Raw genomic sequence first — 26,756 nt, forward strand, 5'->3', positions numbered from 1 at the left:
TCCATAACTTTGTTTTGATTATGGTTAGGTGTGGAGTTGTTGGGTACAAGACCAATCCCCCTGGTGCGGGCTTTGCAATGATGACATGGTGTTGCGTAGCAACAGAAAGGAGGAAATGGAGAGGAAGATAGAAGAGTGAAGAAGGGCTTTGGAAGACAGACAAGAAGAAGAAGATGGAATATCGGAGGTTTAGTGGTGATCAGGATTCAGAAGGTAGTCAGCAAGGAGAGCAACTGAAAAGGAGTTTAAATATCGAGGATCAGTGGTGGACCGTGATGGGGAATAAGATGTGGCTATAAACCCACAGAGTGCAGTTTGGGATGGAACAATTGGAAGAAGGTATCAGGAGTATCGTGTGACCGAAGGTTAAAGGTGAGGACTTGAAGAGAGTGGTGGGACCAGCAATGATGTGTGGAGTTGAGACTTGGGCAGTAAATTGGGAACAGCAGGAGAAGAAGGTGGATGTGGCAGAAATGAGAATGTGGAGATAGAGGTGTGGAGTTGTAAGAAATGAGACAATCAGAGGTACATGTAAAGTGGGAGAGACAGCTAAGAAAGTACTGGAAAGTAGGATGAAGTGGTGTGGACATGTGAAGAGGATAGACAATGAAGATGTGGGCAAGAGAGGGATGGACGTGAGAAGGAGAAACGCAAGGCAGGCCGAAGAAGAAGAAGACCAAGATGGAAAGTTACACGCACAGATAACCCACAAAGTGCAGCATGGATGGAACAACTGGAAGAAGGTATTAGGAGTATCATGAGATTGAAGAATTAAGGTGAAGGTTAAAAGTGAGGTTTGTAAGCCAGTGGTAGGACCAGCAATGATGTGTGGAGAGGAGACATGGGCAGTAAGGGGGGCACAGCAGGAGAAGAAGGTGGATGTGGCAGAAATGAGAATGTGAAGATGGAGGTGTGGAGTGTAAGAACTGAGACAATCAGAGGTACAACTAAAGTGGGAGAGACAGCTAAGAAAGTACTGGAAAGCAGAGTGAAGTGGTATGGACATGTGAAGAAGAGTGATGGACATGGGGAAGAGAAAGCAAGAGAGGCTAAAGTGAAGGTGGATGGATAAAGTAGAAGATCTGAAAGAAAAGAACTTGACTGACGAGGAGGTGCAGGACCAAGCTGTATGGTGAAGGTTGATCAAACACATTGACCCCACATAGAAGTGGGAAAAGATGAAGAGGAAGAAGAAGAAGACATGATAGCCCTAGATGAAGAATTAGATGCAGAGGCAACTCACAAACTGCAGTGCGGATGGAACAACTGGGAGAAGGTATCAGGAGTGTCATGTGATTGAAGAATTAAGGTGAAGGTTAAAGGTGGGGTTATTAAGACAGTGGTAGGACCAGCAGTGATGTGTGGAGCTGAGACGTGGGGGCACAGCAGGAGAAGAAGGTGGATGTGGCAGAAACAAGAATGTGGAGATGGAGGTGTGGAGTTTAAGAAATGAGACAATCGGAGGTACAACCAAAGTGGGAGAGACAGCTAAGAAAGTACTGGAAAGTAGGGTGAAGCGGTATGGACAAGTGAAACATGATGAAGATGTTGGCAAAAGAGCGATGGATGTGGGAAAGAGAAAGCAAGGGAGGCCAAAGGGGAGGAGGATGGATAAAGTAGAAGATCTGAAGGTAAAGGGTCTGACTGGGGAACTGAACTGAATAGAGAAGGCTGATCAAGTACATAAACCTCACATAAAAGAAGAAGAAGAAGAAGAAGAAGAAGAAGAAGAAGAAGAAGAAGAAGAAGATGATGGGAAGTTACATGCAGAAATAACCCACAGAGTGCAGTGTGAATGTAACAAGTGGGAGAAGATTTCATGGGTATGGTAAGATTGAACAATTAAGGTGAAGGTTAAAGGTGAGGTTTTGAAGACAGTGGTAGGACTGGCAGTGATGTGTGTAGCTGAGACGTGAGCAGTAAGGGGGGCACAGCAGGAGAAGAAGATGAATATGGCAAAAATTAACACTGCTTTTACAAATCACTGCTCTCCAACAGATGGTGCATCATAAAAATTAGCACTGTTTTTATGAATATATGCTCTCCAGCGGATGGTGTAGCACTAGAATTAGTGCTGCTTTGACAAATCTCTGTTCTCCAACAGATGGCACATCACTGAAATTTGCACTGCTTTTAAAAATATCATACTAAATATTATGTAAGAGAGACAAAGCAACCTCACAAACACAAAGCATTGCAAACTGGGACCTAATGATAAATAGATTGTTTACATCTCATTAAGAACTTATACAATTCATATAATTACATGCTCTGGAATAGTAATCCACTTTAATAAAAGGACAAGTGTCTGTGTGTCCCTCCAGTTACTATGTCACTGCTCTCCAGCAAATGGTGTCTCATAAAAATTACCACTACTTTTATTACTCTATGCTCTCCAATAGATGGCATATCACAAAAAATATCACTACTTTTAAAAAATTCTGCTTTCCAAGATGGTGCATCATAAAAGTTAGCACAGCATTTACAAATCACTGCTCTCCAACAGATGGCGTATCATATAAGTTAGCACTGCTTTTACAAATCTCTAGTCTCCAACTGATGGCGCATCACATAAATTAGCACTTCCTTTATGAACCTCATACGTAACAGAGACACAGCAACTGGATGGACACACTGCACTGCAAACTGGGAGTCAACAAGGGGTCATCGTTGTCAACACACACCATAGTCAATGTGCCAAGGCAGATGTAGATATCCTCTTTACTTGGTGAATCTTCTGCCATCCATTGTGCCCTCTGACCATCCGCTTCTAAAGGTCATTTTGGACATGTGTCTGTTGGGTTGTTATGTCACTGCTATCCAACAGATGGTGTGATATAGTGCCTTTCACTATCACTATCTTTTATAAACCCCTTTCTATCCATGCATTTTATAATGCCTTTTACAGTCAATCTACCTCTATTTGTGTATCGTACCCTTAAATCTGTTCCAGAAGGACATTTAAAAAAATGAGCAGGATGCAATCTACTGTAGCCCGAAGCACCAAAACTGAGAAGAACAAAGAAAATCAGCCAAAGCATAGAGTCGATGACAACACAATATAATAAAAACAGTGCGGCACTGGCAAAGTGGGCATGCAGCAGCTAGGGGTGGGCTCTCTGCTTTTCAACAATTTCCGTGGGTGTTGGCTGTCAAAGTGACAGACTGGATGTGCTTTGCATTGCTGTGTGTGATGGCTGCCAGCTCTCTCTTTAATCAGATACCTCTAAAGCATATGCTCTGGGTGCCGTGCCCTCTGTCCAGTAAAAACATTGGTTGGCACAGTGGCACCGTTGGGCATTAGCATCACACCATCGATCATTTACCTTTATAATCAGCCAGCCTCCCCTACCCACCAATGTGGTATAAAGCAGCCAGTCTCTTACCAAGTGGAGCAGTGTGCCTCCAGATGAAGTTAACGTGTTGGGGTCCGCGCCATCCTTCAGCAGCCGCAGAACTGAAAAAGATAAAAGAAGACTTAAGTGTCAAGGCTTGAGGGGTGGGGGGCATAGCTCTAATAATTACACACAATAAATAAAACCTCCACATTGGACCCCTGTATGAGGCCATCTTCCACCAAAAGAGATGAGCTCAGTCTCACAAGACACGGCTGGTGAGCTGTATGGCCGTCACCCCCTTGATGGCTCCTCTGTGACCCGCCTGAGGTGTCTTTTCTCTGAGACATTGTTTATGACAAACTTCGGCCCGCGATGTCAATTTGTGGGGTCCACACAACAAATGTAAACCCTGCGTGATTTTGGAAACAAAAATGACAGCGACGTCAATCTGGGCAGCCCGCCTACGTTTAAAACTTTCGTGCAGTGACGTGTGGTGAGAGTCATGGCTGGTGACTCCTTCAGAATCAGATTTACTGATATACACGCGTGAACCCCAAAGAGTAGCGGATTCACTATTTAACTGGCACATTGACTACTGGTTATGTTTCAAATCTCACCAGCATTCTTTACACACACAGGTAAGGCGTATATTTGACAAAGAAAGAACGTTACGTTTATAGCGGCGAGAGAGAGCGAAGAGAGCACATTTGCTCCTCACCCTCCATGGGTTCTAAATTTGCCGTTGCAATTCCACAATTCCGACTCGTTCAATACAAACGAAAGTACAGAGTCCATCCATCCATCCTCTTCCGCTTATCCGAGGTCGGGTCGTGGGGGTAGCAGCTTGAGCAGAGATGCCCAGACTTCCCTCTTCCCCGGCCACTTCTTCCAGCTCTTCCGGGAGAATCCCAAGGCGTTCCCAGGCCAGCCGGGAGACATAATCCCTCCAGCGTGTCCTGGGTCTTCCTCGGGACTTCCTCCCGGTTAGATGTGCCCAGAACACCTCACCAGGGAGGCGTCCTGATCAGATGCCCGAGCCACCTCATCTGACTATCTTATGTGGAGGAGCAGCGGCTCTACTCTGAGCTTCTCACCCTATCTTTAAGGGAAAGCCCAGACACCCTGCGGAGGAAACTCATTTCATCTTCTTGTATTCGCGATCTCGTTCTTTTGGTCACTACCCATAGCTCATGACCATAGGTGAGGGTAGGAGCGTAGATCGACTGGTAAATTGAGAGCTTTACCTTACGGCTCAGCTCTTTTTTCACCACGACAGACTGATGCAGAGCCCGCATCACTGCAATACAAACGAAAGTACAGAGTGGCGTACAAAAAAACGGATTTCAATTCTGACCTTAATTGCAATATTTAGTTGTTTGTAAAAGCTTTTAATTCTGATGCTTTTATCAATTTTAACACACACGGTTCAACAAAAGGATAACAAGAAAAACAAAAGAATATTTTATTTTGTTCTTAAATATTGGATTTTTCTTTTCTTAGTCTGATCCCATTTTTTATAAAATTGAAAACTGTTTATGGTCTTATCCAGTGGTTCTCAAACTGTGGGGCGTGAAGTAACAAAAAGGGGGGCGCGAAGATGTGACAAAAAGAATCAAAAATATGAAAAATACATCTATTGAAACCAAAACAAATTAACTTAAACTATATTCTGATATTAGAAAAAGAAATATAAAGTTAGATAAATGTTGAAAAAAGTAGGTATAATAAAATATGCATCTATGATATATCATTAATTAAAAAAGAACAAATTGGTATTATGGGCTCTGTTCAAAAAAAACCATGGGGGCGATTAAAACTGTTATGAAAACTTGGGTCGCAAACACTTAAAGGTTGAGAAATGCTGGTCTTACCTTTAAGTCCATGTGCCTATCCTTCTCCATGAAAATATCCAAAACTTTGATGTAAAAGTCCTCCTTATTTTCATTTAGTTTTAAAAGTCTTAATTTTCCATTTCGGTAGTCAGATGAGGATCTGAGTGAGTGAGAGGAGTGCCAGTCTGGAGGAGATCAGTGAGGTGTGGTGAGCTTTAAATGTTAAGAGCGGTATTGTGTATCGTATTCAGTAGTGAACAGGGAGCCAGTGAAGTTGAGAGAGAATCGGTGTGATATGATCAGTGGGTTAAGAACAGCAGGTTATCATCCTGGCAGCACAATTTTGAAGAAGTTGTAAGCAATGGATACGTTTTTGTGGGATGACAGATAGAATAGCATTACAGTAATCTATACGTGAGGTGACTCAGGCATTAAATGATACTTCAGTACTGTGTTGCGTAAGAACAGGACGAGGTCTAGAAATGTTTCGGAGATGTAAGAAGGCAGTCTGAGAAATGTTACTTATTTGGGAGGAATTATTTAATAATAATAATTATTATTTAATAATTGCCATTATTAGTGTATGAATGGATATAAATAATTGCATGTAAACGATTTGCCAAAATCTGTTGTATTTAAACGATACTGTTTTAAACGTTATTGTTTTTTCATAAGAAAACCCGGCTTCCACATCTACCTGAATTAGTTTTTTTTTGGTTTTTTTTTTTATTAATTTTATTGCAATCCATACAAAGCAATCAAGTTTTTACAAAAAGAAGAATTGAGTTAAGAACAGATCGATCCCCACCCCTGAGAGAGAGAGCAAGCCAAATGGCGTAAAATTTAAGGCTTGTAAACATACCTACATTAATAAATTCTCTGTGCGTCATGAACTTATTTTAAAATATTACTGATTAGATCCTGCCATGGTTTGAAAAAAGTCTGTACGGATCCTCTAACTGAGCATTTGATTTTTTCTAATTTCAAATAATATAACACATCGGTTTCCCACTGACTTAAAAGAGGAGAGTTTGGATTCTTCCAGTTTATCAGGATGAGTCTGCGTGCCAACAGTGTAGTGAATGCAATCACAATTTGTTTGTCCTTCTCCACTTTAAGCCCCTCTGGAAGAACTCCTGTATTAGTTTAAATGGCACTTTTACCACCCGCAATAGGGCGGACGCACTGACTTATCGTGCCTACTGGGCAACACAGTGAATGTGCCGTCTATCTATATATGTGTATGTTTTCCGTAGCCTGCTACAGGAAGGTACTCTCTCGACCATTGGCATTGGTTTCGCTCCTTGCTATTTTCGTTATACTGCGATGGTGGTTTCCTAAGCCTTTGCTATACTGAATTCCTTTCTCACCGTTTTCTGTTCCTATTCTTACACCGCCGGGCTTCAGCTAGTAAAATATATTGGACTGGGTGTGTAGGGGGAATGCATACATTTATATATATGCTCACAAAAATAAAAGGAACACTTTAAAGAAACACATTAGATACATCAGATCTCAATATGAAGTTGGATATCTATACAAATAACGACAGGGCAATGTCTTAGGAACAAAAGGATGCCAAGTCTTTTAATGGAAATAAAAGTTTTCTGCCTACAGAGGGCTCAATTGTGTAGACACCCTAAAATCAGAGTGAAATGAAGATGTGGCAGGCTAGTCCATTTTTTCAAAAACTTCATTTCTGCTACTCAAAATGCTTTTCAGTATCTTGTGTGGCCCCCACGAGCTTGTATGCATGCTTGACAACGTCGGGCATGCTCCTAATGAGACGACGGATGGTGTCTTGTGGCATTTCCTCCCAGATCTGTATGAGGGCATCCCTGAGCTGTTGTACAGTCTGAGGAGCAACCTGGCGGTGCCTAATGGACCGAAACATAATGTCCCACAGATGTTCTATTGGGTTTAAGTCAGGGGATCGTGAAGGCCATTCAATTATTTCAATTCCTTCATCCTCCAGGTACTGCCTGCATACTCTTGCCATATGAGGCCGGGCATTGTCGTGCATTAGGAGGAAACCAGGACCTACTGCACCAGCATAGGGTCTGACAATGGGTTCAAGGATTTCATCTCAATACCTTTTGGCAGTCAGAGCACCATTTCCTACGCAGTAGATGTCTGTGCGTCCCTCCATGGATATGCCTCCCCAGACCATCACTGACCCACCACCAAACCTGTCATGTTGAACGACGTTGCAGGCAGCATATCGTTCTCCTTGTCTTCTCCAGACTCTTTCACGTCTATCACAGCTGCTCAGGGTGAACCTGCTCTCGTCTGTAAAAAGTACAGGGCACCAGTGGTGGACTTGCCAATTCTGGTGTTCTTGAGCAAATGCCAGTCGAGCTCCACGGTGCTGGGCAGTGAGCACAGGGCCCACTACAGGACGTCGGGCCCTCAGGCCATCTTCATGAAGTCTGTTCCTGATTGTTTGGGTAGAGACATTCACACCAGTGGCCCTCTGGAGGTCATTCTGTAGGGCACGAGCAGTGCTCAGCCTGTTCCGCCTTGCACAAAGGAGCAGGTATCGGTCCTGCTGATGGGTTGAGGACCTTCTACGGCCCTGTCCAGCTCTCCGAGAATAACAGCCAGTCTCCTGAAATCTCCTCCATGTTCTGGAGATTGTGCTGGGAGACACATTAAACCTTCTTGCTGCAGCACGTGTGGATGTGCCATCCTGGAGAAGTTGGACAACCTGTGCAACTTCTGTAGGGTTAAAGAATCGCCTCATACTGCCAGCAGAGATGATTACTCAAGCCAAAACTAGCACGAGTGGAAAACCAGCCAAAAAAGATCAAGAGGGAGAAACTTGAAATGACCTCCACATGTAAAACCAGTCCTGTTTGGAGGGTTTTCTAATTGTTGCCACTTTAGTGCACCTGTCGTTAAGTCCATGAACACCAATACAGCTGAAAGTGATTAACAATGACCTCAGCTGCTTAACCAACCAGAAAATTATCAGACAGGTTTAATTGATTTAATGCCAGGCCCAATAAAAAAAGTGTTCCTTTAATTTTTGTGAGCAGTGTATATATATATACAGGTATATATATATACTAGCAGAATACCCGCGCTTCGCAGCGGAGAAGTAGTGTGTTAAAGAAGTTATGAAAAAGAAAAGCAAACATTTTAAAAATAACGTAAGATGATTGTTAATGTAATTGTTTTGTCATTGATATGAGTGTTGCTGGCATATATATATATATATATATATATATATATATATATATATATATACACACACACACAGACACATATATAAACATATATATACATATAAACATATATATAAATATATATATATATACACATACTGTATATATACACACACACATATATATACATACTGTATATACAACATATACATATCTACATATATACTGTATATACACATATATATACAAATCTACATATATATCTACATATATATATTAGGAGTGGGACTCGATTAAAAAAATTAATCCAATTAATTAGAGGCTGTGTAAGAATTAATCTTGATTAATCGTATGTAATCGCACACGTAAATTTGCCCCAAATCGCAAATGTTTTTTTTTATTTAAAACGGTTTTAGTGGGCTTACAGAATCAAATAATAGACATGGACATGAATATTGTAAACTGAAGCTGTTTTAATTTCTGAAAAAAAGCCTTTAAACTGCATTTGAATTCAAAACAGAAACAAAAATATCATCCCTGGTTAAAATTGGGCAGACTTAAAAATAAAGTGGTAGTTTAAGTACTTTAAGTACATTTTCAGAATAGTATTGTCTTTAAATAATAATAACCAAAATTTCACCATAAAGTGCAGTTTTTCTTCGCAAAAAAATAAGTCAGAAACATAAAAGGTAATTTGACCAGCTTACTCTTTAAACTCTGAGTAACATTAGCCAAAATTATTTTGTACATTAGGCTAAAACAGTGTGATCATTGAACATTTTGTAATTAGATGTATTTAGAATTACTAACGGTCACGGAAGTCCAATGATCCCCAGTAAGAGCCACAAAGTCCGCTTTCTGTAATGCATCTAATTTTGCTTGCTTTTCAGTGTGCACAAAACCACGCTTTTATCAAGGCTTCTGGTAGTCGAAATGATCAGTCGTAGGAACGCGCTTTATTCCGACTCTAACATTTTTGTAGCTGTGATGTGTGCATCAGTGTAATGGATGTACCAGGAAATCATGCATTGACAAAAGTTCCCGTTTGCTTGGAATTGAAAGTGTGATTAAATGCGTTATTTTTTAACGCGTTATGGAGTACATGCATCGAAGCTTCTCAGCTGTGCTTGTGCTAAGAAAGGGAAAATTTTAAAAATAACGTAACATGATTCTGCGTTAACCTAATATTTTTCATACGTCCCAAACCAAAGAGATGCGAAGGCAAAACTGAATCGGTAGCAGCGTACATAGTCAGTACATCCCTCTCGAATCAACCTCAATGTCGGCGTTAGAGGCTTAAGACTCTACAATTAGCCACAGCGTGTGGCTTGTCTATGCTAAAGTATGTATTGTAGATCGGGTATATATATACATTTATATATATATACCCGTATCGCAGTGGAGAAGTAGAAGTTATGAAAAGAAAAGGGAACATTTTAAAATAACGTAACATGATTGTCAATATACAGTAATTGTTTTGTGAGTGTTATTGAATGTTGCTGTCATCAAGGATTTGATTATCATTATTTCTTTCAATCAGGCTCGTATTTGTAGGATGTGTTCAAGTTACATTCCGTGTTTGTCAATCGTTGTAAAGATAAGAGGTTTCATTCATCGATTAGTTCCTTACTGCATCAATAAACAGCTCGTCTTCCTTTTTATCTGTGATGTGACAAATTTTTTTTTACACTGTCTTCCTTTAGCAGGACATTCACTTTTTCCACCGTGTGCTTTGTTTCCGCAGTAGCTGCACTTATGAATATGATTCTATGTATAAGACGCTTCATATTTTTTTGCTGCCTTCTCAATTGTGTAATTCGGTTTTGTTCAGCACTCTTTGGAACTGTTGCTTTTGTCTGTGCACTGCGCCAGTTCACGTGAGCCGCTTGGTGTTCTTGCATCGAAGGTTCCCAGCTGTACTGGTGCCATCTCGTAATGTCAGCTAAGACCCGGCACTTAAAACTTTCTCTCGCAGTTTCAATGAGTTTGTGCCAAACACCACCCTGACCATCTCATCTTCCTCTGCATAAGCACAGTCCTTCACACGTGAATATTTACCGGCAGTGTTTGTATTGGATTGCCGCTGATGGACGGCCTTATATGGGCAGGCACTAAATTACAAACGCTAGTGGTAGCCTATGAACTTAATTTAATATAAACTTACGGTTCACGCCGTGCTTTGTTTCCGCAGTAGCTGTACTTATGAATATGCTTGTATGCATCATTTGCTTCATAATGTTTTTCTGCCTTCTCAATTGTGAAATGGCGATGTCACACGAAACTCCGCCCCCCGCGGCCATCTCCAACTCAAGACTCCATTACATTATATGGGGAAAAATAGCCTCCAGTTATGACCCTTATGCGTAGAATTTCGAAATGAAACCTGCCCAACTTTTGTAAGTAAGCTGTAAGGAATAAGCCTGCCAAATGTCAGCCTTCTACCTACACGGGAAGTTGGAGAATTAGTGATGAGTGAGTGAGTGAGTCAGTGAGTGAGGGCTTTGCCTTTTATTAGTATAGATATATATAAAGAGAGATTTTAAGTGTCCCGTAATTCTAATTTTCTAATCTGCTTTTGTGATTTTATTAACAGAAATGACAAATTAAATACATTATAATCCGTGCGTGTTTTGGAACATGTGAACAAATGAGCGAGCTCGTTTATAACGTTACATGTGTACAAGCAGGAGCCTGAGTTTAAGAAGGCGGACTTTCTACTGCGTGCATGTAACCTTATGCGCCCACTGACGTTTTGATTGTGCGCAGTCGGGATGACGGCGGTTGGGGTGCTCTGTCAGCTCACGTGATGCGATCGTGCGCGTGGTTCGGGATCGCTCGGATTAATTCGGCCGTCGTCGTGCGGTCGCTGTGTTATATTTCATATTTTGATATCCCTAACAATGAGTGTTTCTATGTAAAATGTACAATTGAACATGAATGCTGTGTTTTTATCAAGTATTTTTTTACTCCAAATGTTTAAAGTAAATCACCATGCCTAATATGCCATGAACGTCTTGAATTTTTAAGGAGTTCAGTTTGAAGAGGCATTTTAAACTAAGCACAGTAAGTCTGGACATAATTGATCGGAAAGCGAATTGCAGCAAAAAGTTCATTTTATTTGCTGTTTATTTTTTTTTTGCATACCAAAGCTGTATATGACTAATAAATGTATTTTTCTGTGAAAATAACATTCATTATTTAGTAAGTTTAGTTTTTTTTGTCAGATGCGGCCCGCTAGAGACCTTACAGATATCTATGTGGCCCACCTCTGGTTTTTGGGATGCAGACATGCTTAACTTAACCAAGTGGCTCCTTTGCTGTTTCCCTGCCATATTCCAGACCCCTTTAAACATCGTTGTCAACACACACCATAGTTAATGTCCCAAAGCAGATGTAGATGCCCTCTTTTCTCAGGTGACTCTTCTGCCATCCATTGTGCCTCCTTACTAAAGGTCAGCAGGCAGCCATCGCCAGAAAATGTGGAGCAGTTGGATTTCCAACGCCTGGATGCCAAAAGTCTGGCATCTCGCTGTGTGAGGAGGAAGCCCTGGTGGGCAGCACATGAAGAGCTCCTACTGTGCGTCTCTGCGCGGGTTTTAAAGGCAAAGTCAGCCTTGGCAGTAAGGACTACTAGAGTTTAGAAGGGCCAAAACAAATAAGCCCTGGCACTAAAAACTGACACGACTGCCATGTAATGCCAGCACTGCAGCCTGAATTGTGAATACCCAGCCATCAGGAGACACTGCTGTGAAGAAGACCCCGGAAGGCAGATGGTATGAGAGGGAGCAGGAGGTGGGCACCATCATTATTGAGAGATCAACAGCTGAGGCCATATAAGAGACAGATATAAAAGGCACTATAAAAATAGACAGACAGACAGATGTGAAAGAGGCTGTAAAACAGACATAAAAAATGGAAAATACATTGGTATAAAGGAAAGGCACTATTAAAACAACAGACAGACAGAAACGAAAGGAACTTTAACATGGAAAAGATAGATATGACAGACTGATGGGAAGAGCACTTTATAAAAGATGTCAATGATACCATAAAATAGATTTGGAAGCACAATAAAATACATAGGTATGAATAAAAAGGCGCTATAAAAAAACAAACAATAGATAGGCAGGTGTGACACCTCAGCACCACACTAGTTCAGATGGAGTGGAACCAGTGGGAGGTTTGATATGGTGGCTGGAGTGCCAATTCTGCCACCAACCCCCAGGTTTTTCCCTGCAGGCTGGAGAGCCGACATGCAGGGCTGGATTCAGATTAACATCATACACCAGGACGGAGCAATTGCAGGTTAAGGGCCCAATGGAGTAGGGTCACTTTTGGCTTTTACTGGATTTGAACTGGCAACCTTCTGATTACCAGTGCAGATCCCTAGCTTCAGAGCCACCACATGTGAAGGGCGCCGTATAAAAGTGGAATGTACGATGTGGAAGATACTGTATGTGTGAAGGACCCTATTGAAAAAAAACAAAAAGAAATGAAAGGCACTATAACATGCATTGATGAATATGAACGACAGTATATAGGACAAATGTGAAAGGCACTATATAAAAGATAGATTGATCGATAGACATTAATAATAATAATAATAATAATAATAATAATAAAGATGATGATGATGATGTGAACAGCTCTCTATTAAAGATAGAGAAATGGACAGACAAATAATAATGTGAAGGGCACTATATAAAAGATAGATTGATCGATAGACATTAATAATAATAATAATAACAATAATAAAGATGATGATGTGAACAGCTCTCTATTAAAGATAGAGAAATGGACAGACAAATAATAATGTGAAGGGCACTATATAAAAGTTACATAGATTATGTGGAAAATGTTGTAGAATAGATATAAAGCACTTTAAAATACAAAGATATAAATGAAAGGAACTATAAAACCAATGGACTGATAAATAAGAAAGGCACCATTTAAAATGAATGAATGAATGAATGAATGAATGAATCAATCAATCAATCAATCAATCAAACAATCAATCAATCAATAAATGGGGTGGGGGGAGCGGCACAGTGGCGCAGTGGGTAGCAGTTAGGACACCCAGGTTCGCTTCCTGGGTCCTCCCTGTGTGGAGTTTGCATGTTCTCCCCGTGTCTGCGTGGGTTTCCTCCCACAGTCCAAAGCTTTGGCGATCCTACATTGTCCTTAGTGCGTACTTGGTGTGTGTGTATGTGTGTGTGCCGTGCGGTGGGCTGGCGCCCTGCCCGGTGTTTGTTTCCTGCCTTGCGCCCTGTGTTGGCTGGGATTGGCTCCAGCAGACCCCCGTGACCCTGCAGTTAGGATACAGTGGGTTGGATAATGGATGGATGGATAATAAATAGGGCAGTAGAGTACAGCTTCGAGTACAGAGGGAGGCAGGGTGATTGTTGTTAGTAGAGTAGAGTAGAGAGACGACAGAGAGGGGACATGCAGGGTTGAGGAGTAGGGGAGAGAAATGGGGATGGGGAGAGGATAGCAGATGTTTGCCTGGCTTTTGATTTGGTAATCATTACCACATTTGTTAAAAAGAAAGAAAGTAAATTGGCTGGTGGCAGACAGTGGAGGAAGGAAAAGCAAAGTGGACTTTTCACTTTCTAGATCAGGGATGTGGAACTCCAGTCCTGGAGGGCCGCAGTGGCTGCAGGTTTTCATTCTAACCATCTTCTTCATTAGTGACCAGCTTTTGCTGCTAATCAACTTCTGTTTCTTTAGTTTTAATCAACTTGACTCAAGCCCATTAGTTATTTCAGTCAGTCATTCTCCAACCCAAGATATCTTGACACAGGGACACGGGGGTCTGCTGGAGTTAATCCCAGCTAGCACAGGGCGCAAGGAAGGAACAAATCCAGGGCAGGGCACACACACCCTGGATGGAGGTATTTCTGACCATTCTTCATACAAAATCTCTCCAGTTCAGTTAAATTTGGTGGCTGCCCAACATGGACAGCCTGCTTCAAATCATCTCTTAGATTTTCGATGATATTCAAGTCAGAGGACTGTGACGGCCATTCCAGAACATTGTACTTCTCCCTCTGCATGAATGCCTTTGTAGATTTCCAACTGTGTTTTGGGTCCTTGTCTTGTTGGAATATCCAACCCCTGCGTGACTTCAACTTTGTGACTGATGCTTGAACATTATCCTGAAGAATTTGTTGATATTGGGTTGAATTCATCCAACACTCGACTTTAACAAGGGCCCCAGTCCCTGAACTGGCCACACAGCCCCACATCATGATGGGACCTCCACCACATTCGACAGGAGGTAGCAGGTGGTTTTTCTTGGAATGCGGTGTTCTTCTTCTGGCATGCAAAAGTGCTTTCTGTTATCACCAAATAACTCCATTTTCTTCTCATCAGTCCAAAGCACTTTGTTCCCAAATGTATCTGGCTTGTCTAAATGAGCATTGGCATACAACAAGCGACTCTGTTTGTGGCCTGAGTGCAGAAAGGGCTTCTTTCTCATCACCCTGCCATACAGATGTTCTTTGTGCAAATTGTGCTGAATTGTAGAACGATGTACAGATACACCATCTGCAGTGAGATGTTCTTGCAGGTCTTTGGAGGTGATCTGTGGGTTGTCTGTCACCATTCTCACAATCCTGCTCATATGCCACTCCTGTATTTTTCTTGGCCTGCCAGACCTGAGTTGGTTTAACAGCAACTGTGCCTGTGGCCTTCCATTTCCCGATTCCATTCCTTACACTTGAAACTGACAGTTTAAACCTCTGAGATGGCTTTTTGTAACCTTCACCTAAACCAGGAGACTCAACAACCTTTGTTTTCAGATCTTTGGAGAGTTGCTTTGAGGATCCCATGCTGTCTGTCACTCTTCAGAGGAGAGTCAAAGGGAAGGAAGCACAACTTGCGACTGACCACCTTAAATACCTTTGACCACTCATGATTGGACACTCCTGTCTATGAAGTTCAAGGCTTCACGAGCTCATCTAACCAAGTAATCAGCATTGAGCAGTGACAGCCATTCAAATCAGCACAATGACAAGGGGACCCACATTCGTGCACAGCCAGTTTTTCACATTTGATTTCATTTCATACAACTAAATACGGCTTCACTAAAAATCTGTTCAGAAAACACCGCAGTACTCCGATGTTCCTAGGAAATGAAAGACATACCACTGTTATCCTTTTTATTGAAAGTAGAGTGTATTATTATGCAGGCTGAGAGGGGTTCCCAAACTTTTTCACATGACTGCAGCATAGTGTGGTGGTGATGGACCGGGCAATCAGAATCAGCAGGTGAATCAAACCAAAGCAACCAGCATGAGTGATAAAATGGTCGAGATTAAAAGAGGAAAGGCTTGAGAACAGGTTTAGGGAAAATGTTTTAGATGAAGTGCAGTCATTTGAGAGTGTGGAGGAAGAGGAATGAGGAGTTTGAAGGGAGAAGAATAGCAAACTTTTACAGAGAGTACGTGAAGAGGTGTTGGGTAGGACGACAGGAACACAGAGAGTGGTGCAGAATGTGATGAATGCTAAGAAGGAGACCAAGAAGACCTGGTACCAATTAACAAGGGAGGAAGACAGAAAAATGTATAAGCAGACAAACAAGGAGGCAAAGAAGGCAGTGGCAAGAGCCAAGGAACAGACTTTGGAGGAGTTGTATAAAAAAACTGGAGACAAATGAGAATAGTGAAGACTAGGAAGAAGGCTGGCACGGATGTTAAGTGTGGCCTTGACTGAGCATGACAAGATCAAGAACAGATGGAAGAGATACCTTGAAAAGCTGCTGATGAAAATTCACGTCAGGTTGGGGAGTATACACTGGTGTTGCACCCACCAAATTACGAAACAGCAAGGGATCCTGATTGGCAACCCGCCCCCATGCAGACACGCGGTCCAGTCCCACCCTCCAAAAATGACCCTCTATCTGCCCCAGCCAGATGTTACGTGGGCTTCCCTTTAGACTGGTCCAGCCACATGGGTCCTCAACAATGAGCCGAATCACCCTCAGGTAATCGCGCCACATGGCCGTAGTGCCTTAACTGACTGTCCCTTACAATGCAGGTCAAGTGCCTAAATTTTGGACTCCATGAGCAACACAAAGTCAAACCAGCGGTAACCAAGGATTCTACGAAGAGACACAGCAGTCCAGTCTTCATCTCAGGTCACTGGATAGCGTCCATGTCTCATAAACAGGGAGCACCAGGACACTAAAGACTTGGACCTTGGTCCTTTTGCAGAGATATGGGGAGCGCCACACACCCCCTTCCTGTGACCTCATGACCGTCCATGTTCTCCCAATCTGACCTACTGACTTCATAGGAAGAGTCACCAGAGACATGAATGTCACTGCTGAAGTAAGTAAACCTCTCGACAAGAGTGGTAATTATAATTTGTTGGTTTTAAATTATAAAATAATTCTCTTGTTCTAATTCTGACAAGTGAGTGGCTCACATGATGCTGTTAAGTCAGCAAGACTCAAACAAATAACGCAGCCAGGTGAGACAAACCAATGTCACTCTTGAGGTGGCAGCCGTCTCTTCTCATTGGCCTCAGCCATTCCTCATTCCTCTGCACGCCCAGCTCAGCTGCCCGTCTTCCAAAGGCTTTTCACGTGAGGCTGATGCCCGATGTGCTTGGCTCAGACCATATGTGGGTTGGCGTGGCTCCACAAGATGACAGCATTGACACTAATTCAACGAAGCCTGATGTCGCAGAGATGGAGGAGGAGGAGGAAAGGGCTTCTGGCTGAGGGGGGGGGGGCCCAAATCCATTTTTTTCGAATTGCAGGCATACACTGCAGGATAATTAGGCTGCTTTGGGGCCCGAGTCAAGCACAATGATCAATGATGTCTTTAACATGTATCTTCCCAGATTATCCTGTAATGTAAATGATTAATCTGACCCTCCCGTCTTACACAGCAGGGCCACCGATCATCCGTCATCCCTATTTAATGCCACTTATCCAGTTATGAGTCGATCGGGGGGCAGCAGTCTAAGCACAGATCCCCAGACGTCCCTTTTCTCCTCCACGTTCACCTCCCCTACAGCCCATGCACTAGTGAGACGCGTCGCAATATGAAGCATGAGCGAAACTGAACGAGATCAGGAGCAGAGCAAGAAACGTGTGGCACTGGAGACCTGATTGAAGTCTGTTATTGACATGCCTGTTACCCAAAAAGTGGAGCAGTGTGGTCAAGACTTTAAGACACACACACACACACACACAAGCACCATGGCTGACTTTGTAGCAGTGCTACACGATTAACGTCGTCTTAAATGTATTGTTATAAGTCGCGTCTTTCTTAGTGTTGTCCTGTTTACAAGGTCTTTGTGGGTCTTTGTAAATACGTTCCCTGGGAAACAAAGGGGGAAGAATAACACCATGGAATTGTGGTCCTTCATGATAATTGTGAATTTCCCCTTGGGATTAATAAAGTATCTATCTATCTATCTATCTATCTATCTATCTATCTATCTATCTATCTATCTATCTATCTATCTATCTATATTATATAGTGCATTTCATATCTATCTATCTGTCTATCTATCTATCTATCTATCTATCTATCTATCTATCTATCTATCTATCTATCTATCTATCTAATTTGTCCTGTCAATCCGATCACCTGCATCCAGGTCATTCACTATTTAAACAGGAGGACAAAAAAAAAAAAATTCATTGCATAGCCAGAAGAAAGCAGCGATCCAGATCATTTACTGTATATACTTGAGTGTAAGGTTGCCCTTACCATGTAATTCCCGTTATTTTATAATGTCGGTCATAAGTCGAATGCTGAAAACTCACGCTATTGGTCCAAGGGATTACAATATGCTAACGGACACCTGAGAGAGTAACCACGGAGTACACAGCCTTTTTATTTCTATGTATTGTGCCAACGACATCACTCGGTAATACCCGAACTATTCCAAAGCGACGTTTGCACTGTTTTGTGTTTTTTGTGTCTCACACCCTCATACACCTTTATCGTAAGAGCGTCCCTTATCTATGACGGAGTGTTCGATCAGAAGAATATATGAAGCTGGTTTTAAATTAAAAGACGTTGAAGTGGCGAAAGAAATTGGTAACTGCACTGCTGCAGCAAAATTTGATGTGTCTGAGAAACTGATGCGAGATTGGAGGAGGCAAGAAGACGTATTAACAAAGTGTGCTCTGTAAACTGGCATTGCCTCATGGCCAGCATTGGAAAATCATATCACCGAATGGTTTTTAAATGTCATATTTCTGAACAGGCGTATAAGTCGGGGTCTGATTTTATGATCAATTTTTCGGGTTTCAAGACCCAACTTATACGTGAGTACAGTATATACGGTACCTGTTTTTCTACTTGCCACTTTCAACACCTGACAACTTCACCTTTGCAATGAAAAACGCCAGAGTTCTGGACTACGCTGACGTAGCGAGGATAAGCATGGCGAGACTGTTTCTTGTTGTATGGGGAGAGTAGCGAGCCATCATTCTTATCCATATATCATTGCTGTAAGACACTTTTTCCAGCTGAGCCAGGTTCACAAACGTTATTCATTTTCCGTTTAATCTTCTGGACATTTATGTGCGTTTCTTGTTTTCTGTGCATCTCATTGATTTCATGTTCAGTGTGGGGTTAAGGGAGGGTTCGTGTTGTACAGTATATTAAGTTTTTGCTGCATCACTGTATTATTACATTCTGCCAGTCACTTTTGGGGTTGAGTGTTATGTCGGGGCTGGTTGGGGTGTGATCTGTATTGTGTGGAGTTTGTTTCATTTCTTTTTTATATTAATATATACTATTATTTTACATATTGTTTGTCTTTTGGTTTATCTTTGATCATCAATTGGGGAAGTTTATTTGAAAGGAGTACGGCTTGTGGGTTTAACATCCTCAGCTTCCCAGGACACTGGTCTTGGTGGTGCAGCTGCCAGTTAGGGAGAGGGAGTCGGCCGTTACAACTTAATGAATGGAGCAGATACAGTGATATGAAAAAGTTTGGGAACCCCTCTCAGCCTGCATAATAATTGACTCTCCTTTCAACAATAAAGATAACAGTGGTGTGTCTTTCATTTCCTAGGAACATCTGAGTACTGCAGTGTTTTCTGAACAAAGATTTTTAGTGACGCAGTATTCAGTTGTATGAAATTAAATCAAATGTTTAAAATTGGCTGTACACAAATGTGGGTCCCCTTGTCATTGTGCTGATTTGAATGCCTGTCACTGCTCAGTGCTGATTACTTGGTTGGATGAGCTCGTGAAGCCTTGAGCTTCATAGACAGGAGTGTCCAATCATGAGTGGTCAAAGGTATTTAAGGTGATCAATTGGTCGACTGCACCTCCAATTTCATTGTTACTTCGAAAAAGAGACAATGACAATAAAGATAAAGATAGTGCCTTCCATATCTATCTATCTATCTATCTATCTATCTATCTATCTATCTATCTATCTATCTATCTATCTATCTATCTATCTATCTATCTATCTATCTATTGCAAGTTGTGCTTCCTTCCCTTTGACTCTCTGAAGAGTGACAGACAGCATGGGATCCTCAAAGCAACTCTCCAAAGATCTGAAAACAAAGATTGTTGAGTCTCCTGGTTTAGGTGGAGGCTACAAAAAGCCATCTCAGAGGTTTAAACTGTCAGTTTCAACTGTAAGGAATGGAATCAGGAAATGGAAGGCCACAGGCACAGTTGCTGTTAAACCAGCAGGTCTGGCAGGCCAAGAAAAATACAGGAGTGACTCAGTTAGAGGATCCGTACAGACATTTTTCAAAACATGGCAGGATTTAATCAGTAATATTTTAAAATAAGTTCATGAAGCATAGAGAATTTATTAATTTAGGTATGTTTAAAAGCTGTAAAATTTTTTATGCCGTTTGGCTTGCTCTCTCTCTCAAGGGTGGGGATCGATCTGTTCTTAACTCTATTTTTCTTTTTGTAAAAACTTGATTGATTTGTGTGGATTGCAATAAAATTAATAAAAAAAAAAAAAAAAATACAGGAGTGACATATGAGCAGGATTGTGAGAATGGTGACAGACAACCCACAGATCACCTCCAAAGAACCTGCAAGAACATCTCGCTGCAGATGGTGTATCTCTACATCGTTCTACAATTCAGCGCAATTTGCACAAAGAACATCTGTATGGCAGGGTGATGAGAAAGAAGCCCTTTCTGCACTCAGGCCACAAACAGAGTCGCTTGTTGTATGCCAATGCTCATTTAGACAAGCCAGATTCATTTTGGAACAAAGTGCTTTGGACTGATGAGACAAAAATGGAGTTATCTGGTCAGAACAAAAAGCGCTTTGCATGGCGGAAGAAGAAAACCGCATTCCAAGAAAAACACCTGCTACCTCCTGTCAAATCTGGTGGAGGTCCCATCATGCTGTGGGGCTGTGTGGCCAGTTCAGGGACTGAGGCTCTTGTTAAAGTTGAGGGTCGGATGAATTCAACCCAATATCAACAAATTCTTCAGGATAATGTTCAAGCATCAGTCACAAAGTTGAAGTTACGCAGGGGTTGAATATTCCAACAAGACAAGGACCCAAAACACAGCTGGAAATCTACAAAGGCATTCATGCAGAGGGAGAAGTACAATGTTCTGGAATGGCCGTCACAGTCCTCTGACTTGAATATCATCGAAAATCTATGGGATGATTTGAAGCAGGCTGTCCATCAAATTGAAGTGAACTGGAGAGATTTTGTATGAAGAATGGTCAGAAATACCTCCATCCAGAATCCAGACACTCATCACAGGCTATAGGAGGACAGCGTCTGGAGGCTCAAAGGAGCAAAAGGAGGTTCAACTAAGTATTGATGTCATATCTCTGTTGTGGTGCCCAAATTTATGGTCCTGTCTAATTTTGTTATGATGCATATTTCATATTTTCTGTTAATCCAATAAACTTAATGTCACTGCTGAAATCCTACTGTGTCCATAAGGCATGTCAGATATTAAAAGGAAGTTGCTACTTTGAAAGCTCAGCCAATGAGAAACAAATATCCAAAGAATTAAGAGGGGTTCCTAAACTTTTTCATATGACTGTAGGTGATTATATGTTAAACAATGTAGCACTAGGACATCATGCCGTTTACTGTGCTTTAAAACTCTACTCCAGCAGAGACTAGAGTGGTAACCAGGACAGGTTCCTCTTTTTATGATTTTGGTATGCAGTTGTTCTATTGCTTCATCCAGAGGGGTGAGGAAGGATTTCCCTGAGGCTTACCATGGGATCCAAGTGTGGTCATCATACCACCAGTGCAGTGACGGGGGGATACTGTGCTGTAAAAATGGCATCATCCTTCAGATGAGACTTAAAACTGAGGTCCTGGCTCTCTGTGGTCATCAAAGATCCCTGGGTATCTATCTATCTATCTATCTATCTATCTATCTATCTATCTATCTATCTATCTATCTATCTATCTATCTATTATATAGTGCCTTTCACATCTATCTATCTATCTATCTATCTATCTATCTATCTATCTATCTAGTACATAGTGCCTTTCACATCTATCAATCTATCTATTATATAGTGCCTTTCTATCTATCTATCTATCTATCTATCTATCTATCTTTCTTTCTTTTATATACTGCATTTTCTATCTATCTATCTATCTATCTATCTATCTATCTATCTATCTATCTATCTATCTATCTATCTATCTATCTATCATATAGTGACTTCCTACCTAATTTCTTTATTTATAAAGACACTTTGATGACTTTTGTCTTTTTAAGCCATAGCTTTACATTCTTCCTCTGCCTTGAAAGTCATTTTTGGACATTTGGGGTATTTAAATCTTTTTTTTTGTGTACTTGTCACGCCATTTCACTCCCATGTTTTGAGCCTGACAGCCTGCCTCTTGAGTTTAGGGTCTGGCTGCCTGAGGCGAGGCTTCTTTTTGACGTTTGTTCTTTTGGTGTATTTTGGTGCCTTTTATGATCTTTCCCCCTTTTCATTTGTGCTGCAATGTCACAACAACTGATGTAGTCTGGGTGGGATTGGCGCCCCCTTCAGGTCTGGGTCTTGCCTTTCACCCGTCAACAACTTATTAAACCATAAGCTTAAATGTCTGTGCAGAAGACAGTGAAACTTTTCTCTGCATATGTTAAATAATAATGGTGAGAGGCAACATGTTATGTGTTGATTAGCACATGTACTAAGAATATTATGGAACTGAATCAGTAAAATAAAAACAATTAAATGATAATTAAAACTAATAATAATTAAATAAGGCAAAAGAAAGTTTCAGGGTGAAAGCCACTTCCAAGCGCCACTTTCAAATAAGAAGCATATGAATGTATTGAAAGGCTTGATGTGATAATTACGGCGCACTAAACAGGCAGTTCAGTGAAAACCACAAATTACAGCCCATTGTCTTCGGCTATTAGCTCTCAGAACTGAAAGTGGTGCTCTTTTTATTTATTTCTTTTTGCACGTGTGCTGGTATGTGATCTCGGCCAACACAAAACATTCAGATGAGCTAAAAACTGCAGCATTCACGTGGCGCTCAACGTGCCCAACAGATGAGCTTTTGGCTGGAGGAATGTGTTTTTTGTTTAAAGTAGGAGACATTTTTCAGACTCCCAGCGCCATCCTCTACAATACACGTCTGATTAAAGCCTATAAAATCGCAGCTCCTCCATGCAGTAGTTCTATGAGGAAGGTGCCATTGCTCACAACAAAGCATATTAAGCGCCTGACCCTTTTTCTCTTAGTATTTTCAGGTCTGCTGCCCTGTGCAGGGTTGGTACCTGCTGTGCACCTGATGCTGCCAGGATTGGCTCAACCCTGAATTACGTCAAGTGTCTGTGACTATGGATGGATATTTCACTCTTCCTCCATTACACACTTTTATTGACCGGACCTGCTTATTCTGATTTAGGATTGTGACCAGGTCTGGCAATGAATGGGTTACTGGGGTCAGAGTTGGTAAAAATGTCCTGACTAAAATCCACCTTAATAAAATGATAAGTAGCCATGTGTCTGTGTATCTGTGAGTCTGCCTGTTTCTCTGTTATTCCAACTGATGGTGCATCACAAACATTTGTAGTATTAAACTGCATTGCATATATCTTTCCAACAGATAGCACATCTTAAACAATAACACTGCTTTTACGAATCCCATACCAAATGGCATATAGTAAAGACATATGGTGTTTAACAAGCATTTGTAGTAATAAAATACATTGCATTTGTCATTTCAACAAATGCCAAATCACAAGCATGTGTAGAAATAAACTGCATTGCATTTGTAATTCCAACCAATGGTACATCACAAACATTAGAAGTAATAAACTGCATTGCATTTATCTTTCCAACAGATCTCAAACAATAACGCTGCTTTTCTGAATCCCATGCCAAATGGCTTATAGCAGAGACATATGCATTGTATTTTTCATTCCAACAGGTGACATATTGCAAACATTTGTAGCAATGCATTTTATTACAACAAATGTCTGTGATTCATCATCTGTTGGTTTTATTACAGTATCCATTACAAAATACATTCCAAGAGACGGTGCACTGCAAATGTTAATAGTAAAGTCTAGATTAATTATTTCAATTGCAACTCATCTTAGATTGGTAACACAGCTAGTTCACCTAAATGAAAGGGTGAGTATCTGTGTGTCTGTGTATCTGTGTGTCCATCTGCTCACAAATGTCTCTGGCATTCCAACAGATGGTGCATAACAAACATTAGTGCTAATAAAATGGGCCGCAACTGTAATTCCAACAGATGGCGCATCACAAATATTAACACTGCTTTTACAAATCCCATACCAAATAGCACATCGCCAAAGAAATATGGTGCATCACAAACATTTGTAGTAAAAATGCATTTGTCATTCCAACAGATGACACATCACAACCATTAACACTGCTTTTATTAATCCCATACCAAATGGTATATAGCAGAGACATTTACATTGCATTTGTCATTCCAACAGATGGCGCATCACAAACATCACAAACTCCTTGCACAAATTCACCAGGGGTAAAAAAGTTTTTATATAGCTGGCAGCTATTTACATTCACAACAGATGAGATATATGATCAGTGTCGGTATGTTATAGAAGATGATGGTGAAAAAGTATGTTATGCAAAAACCAGTAATGTTACAGATTCCAAAATAAATGCACCTGGAAAGGCATCAAATTCAAAGTCACTTGCAGCATTTTCATCCAAGCGTGTTAGAAGTCGTACTTGGCAGTGATGAAATGTCTTTTCTCTGGCATGTTGTGTGCTTTCAATCAGCATAATAAATATATTAGTCGAATGTTATGTGCTTGAGGGTTTCAAGGCATGTTAGGCCCTAACAGTTCCAAAAATGCCCTCTAGATTTCTAAATTTCCCCTAGGGATTAATAAAGTATCTATCTATCTATCTATCTATCTATCTATCTATCTATCTATCTATCTTAGATGGGGAAATCCCATCTAAAAACCCTGGCTAGTAACATAGGGGGGCCATGTAGAATTTTTGTAAAATAAAAGATTTATTTTCCAAAAAGGTTGTGTTAAACAATGAAGCTCTGTGGAGCACAAAAAGGCAAAAAAGAGGAGCCACCAAGGCAATCCAAGTGGAATCAAAGGTCATGAAACAGAAGAAAAACGGGAAGAATCCAGAAAATCAAAAAGCTCAGCAAATGACACAAGAACTCACAAACTCCAAAGTGCATTCACAATGAACCACAAGGTACTATGGGATACCCACCATCATTGCAGGGCTGAGGGCAGTACCTTGTGGTGATGGTCATGTTGCCCCACCCCTCGGGGAACCACCCACAAAACACATGGAACACAACATAGGCATACACACATCAATAAAATCAAAAGCAAAAAAAAATGCATGTAATAATCAGCTATATTAACACAAACAAAAGAATCAATAATGAACTAAGATGACACAATCAAGGCAGTTGAACCCCAGCCAGGTGGGGAATCTTGGCTTAGACAGAACATCTCATTACAAACAGGGGAGTCGGCGATGGCGGTACCACAAACCAAGGAGTCGGAGTCGGCAGCTGAGCAAACTAGGCACACATTCAGACGACCAGTGCTAGGCTATGTCGACACTGTGACCATCTGACAATTCAAGACCTTGGATGGTCGTCATGACCAGCAAAACAGGATACAACAGCAAAGCAAACTTTACCAGACCGTAATGGCAACGACAAATATCGACTGCAGCGGAGGACTTACAGTCCTGATCCAAGGTTTGGTAATTTGGTTTGATGAAATATTGGACTGTCTCTCGTGTCAGCTCTTTTCCTGGTGTTTTGATGTTTCTTCTCCTGGAATTCCTCCTTTACCTGTTTTTCACAGGAAACACCACACAAGTATCTTTACCATTTCTTCTTCAGTGTAGCGTAGTCGGCAGGACTGAAGCTCCTTCTGCCATTCTGTAGCTCTTGTAAGAAGCAGCTGCCTTTACTTAGCATTTGGTTAAACTTTGCAGGTACCCAAGCCCTAAGACATTCTTTTGTCAGAATCCTCGTCATAGAGCCCTGGGTGTCACCGCAAGTGCTACCCCAGATGTCATCGGCCTATGGATATGTCCGTTGTGAATGATGAAAAAGAGTGTTGACTCTTTTTCTTGTGTTTTGATGCTTCTTTTCCTCCTCTACTTAATTATCCATTTTTCTCTGCAAACACCACACCAGGATCTTTATCATTTCTTCTTCTTCAGTTCAGTGTAGTCGGCAGGACTGGAGCTCCTATGGCCATTCTTTTGCTCTCATATGAAGTAGCTTCCTTTAGCTACCATTTAATTGAACCTTGCAGACATCCCAGCTCTAAGACATTCCTTTAGGAGTTTCCATCATGGAGCCCAAGGTGTCACCCCAGGTGTCATCAGCCTGTCGATATGTCTGTTGTGTACAATGAAAAAGAATGCTGACTGTTTTTCTGGTGTTTTGATGCTTCTTCTCCTGGTCTCGTCCATTATCTTTTTTTCCCAGGAAACATCACATGAGTATTTTTACCATTTCTTCATCAGTTTGGCGTAGTTGGCAGGAGTGAAGCTCCTTCTGCTGTTCTTTTGCTCTCATTAGAAGTAATTTCCTTTAGATAGCATTTAGTTTAACCTTGCAGACATCCCAGCCCCATGATATTGCTTTAGCAGTCCGTCATGGAGCCGCAGGTGTCAACCCAATTGTCATTATGAATATATTCTGTTGTGTACATTTTGATGTTTCTTTTCCTGGTCTCTTCAATTATCAATTTTTCACAGCAAGTACCACACAAGGATCTTTATCATTTCTTCTTCTTCAGTTCAGTGTAGTCGGCAGGATTGGAGCACCTATGGCCATTGTTTTGTTTTCATATTAAGTAGCTACCTTTAGATAGCACTTAGTTGAACCTTCCAGACATCCCAGCCCCATGATATTCCTTTAGGAGTCTGTCATGGAGCCCCAAGTGTCATCCCAGGTGTCACCACAAG

The 26,756-nt window shown here is 41.3% G+C and overlaps 1 protein-coding gene across 2 annotated transcripts in view; it reads right to left on the minus strand.

The window, feature by feature from the left end:
• myo16 (myosin XVI) overlaps positions 1 to 26,756 on the minus strand; it is a 743,507-nt gene that overhangs the window by 465,051 nt on the left and 251,700 nt on the right. For both annotated transcript variants that reach the window (XM_039745919.1, XM_039745918.1), the window contains exon 3: positions 3,387 to 3,457. In XM_039745919.1, the coding sequence (XP_039601853.1) occupies positions 3,387 to 3,457 (71 nt within the window). The remainder of the gene's footprint in view (positions 1 to 3,386; positions 3,458 to 26,756) is intronic.

Source organism: Polypterus senegalus, chromosome 2 (assembly GCF_016835505.1).
Source record: "Polypterus senegalus isolate Bchr_013 chromosome 2, ASM1683550v1, whole genome shotgun sequence".
Classification (NCBI taxonomy): Eukaryota; Metazoa; Chordata; class Cladistia; order Polypteriformes; family Polypteridae; genus Polypterus; species Polypterus senegalus.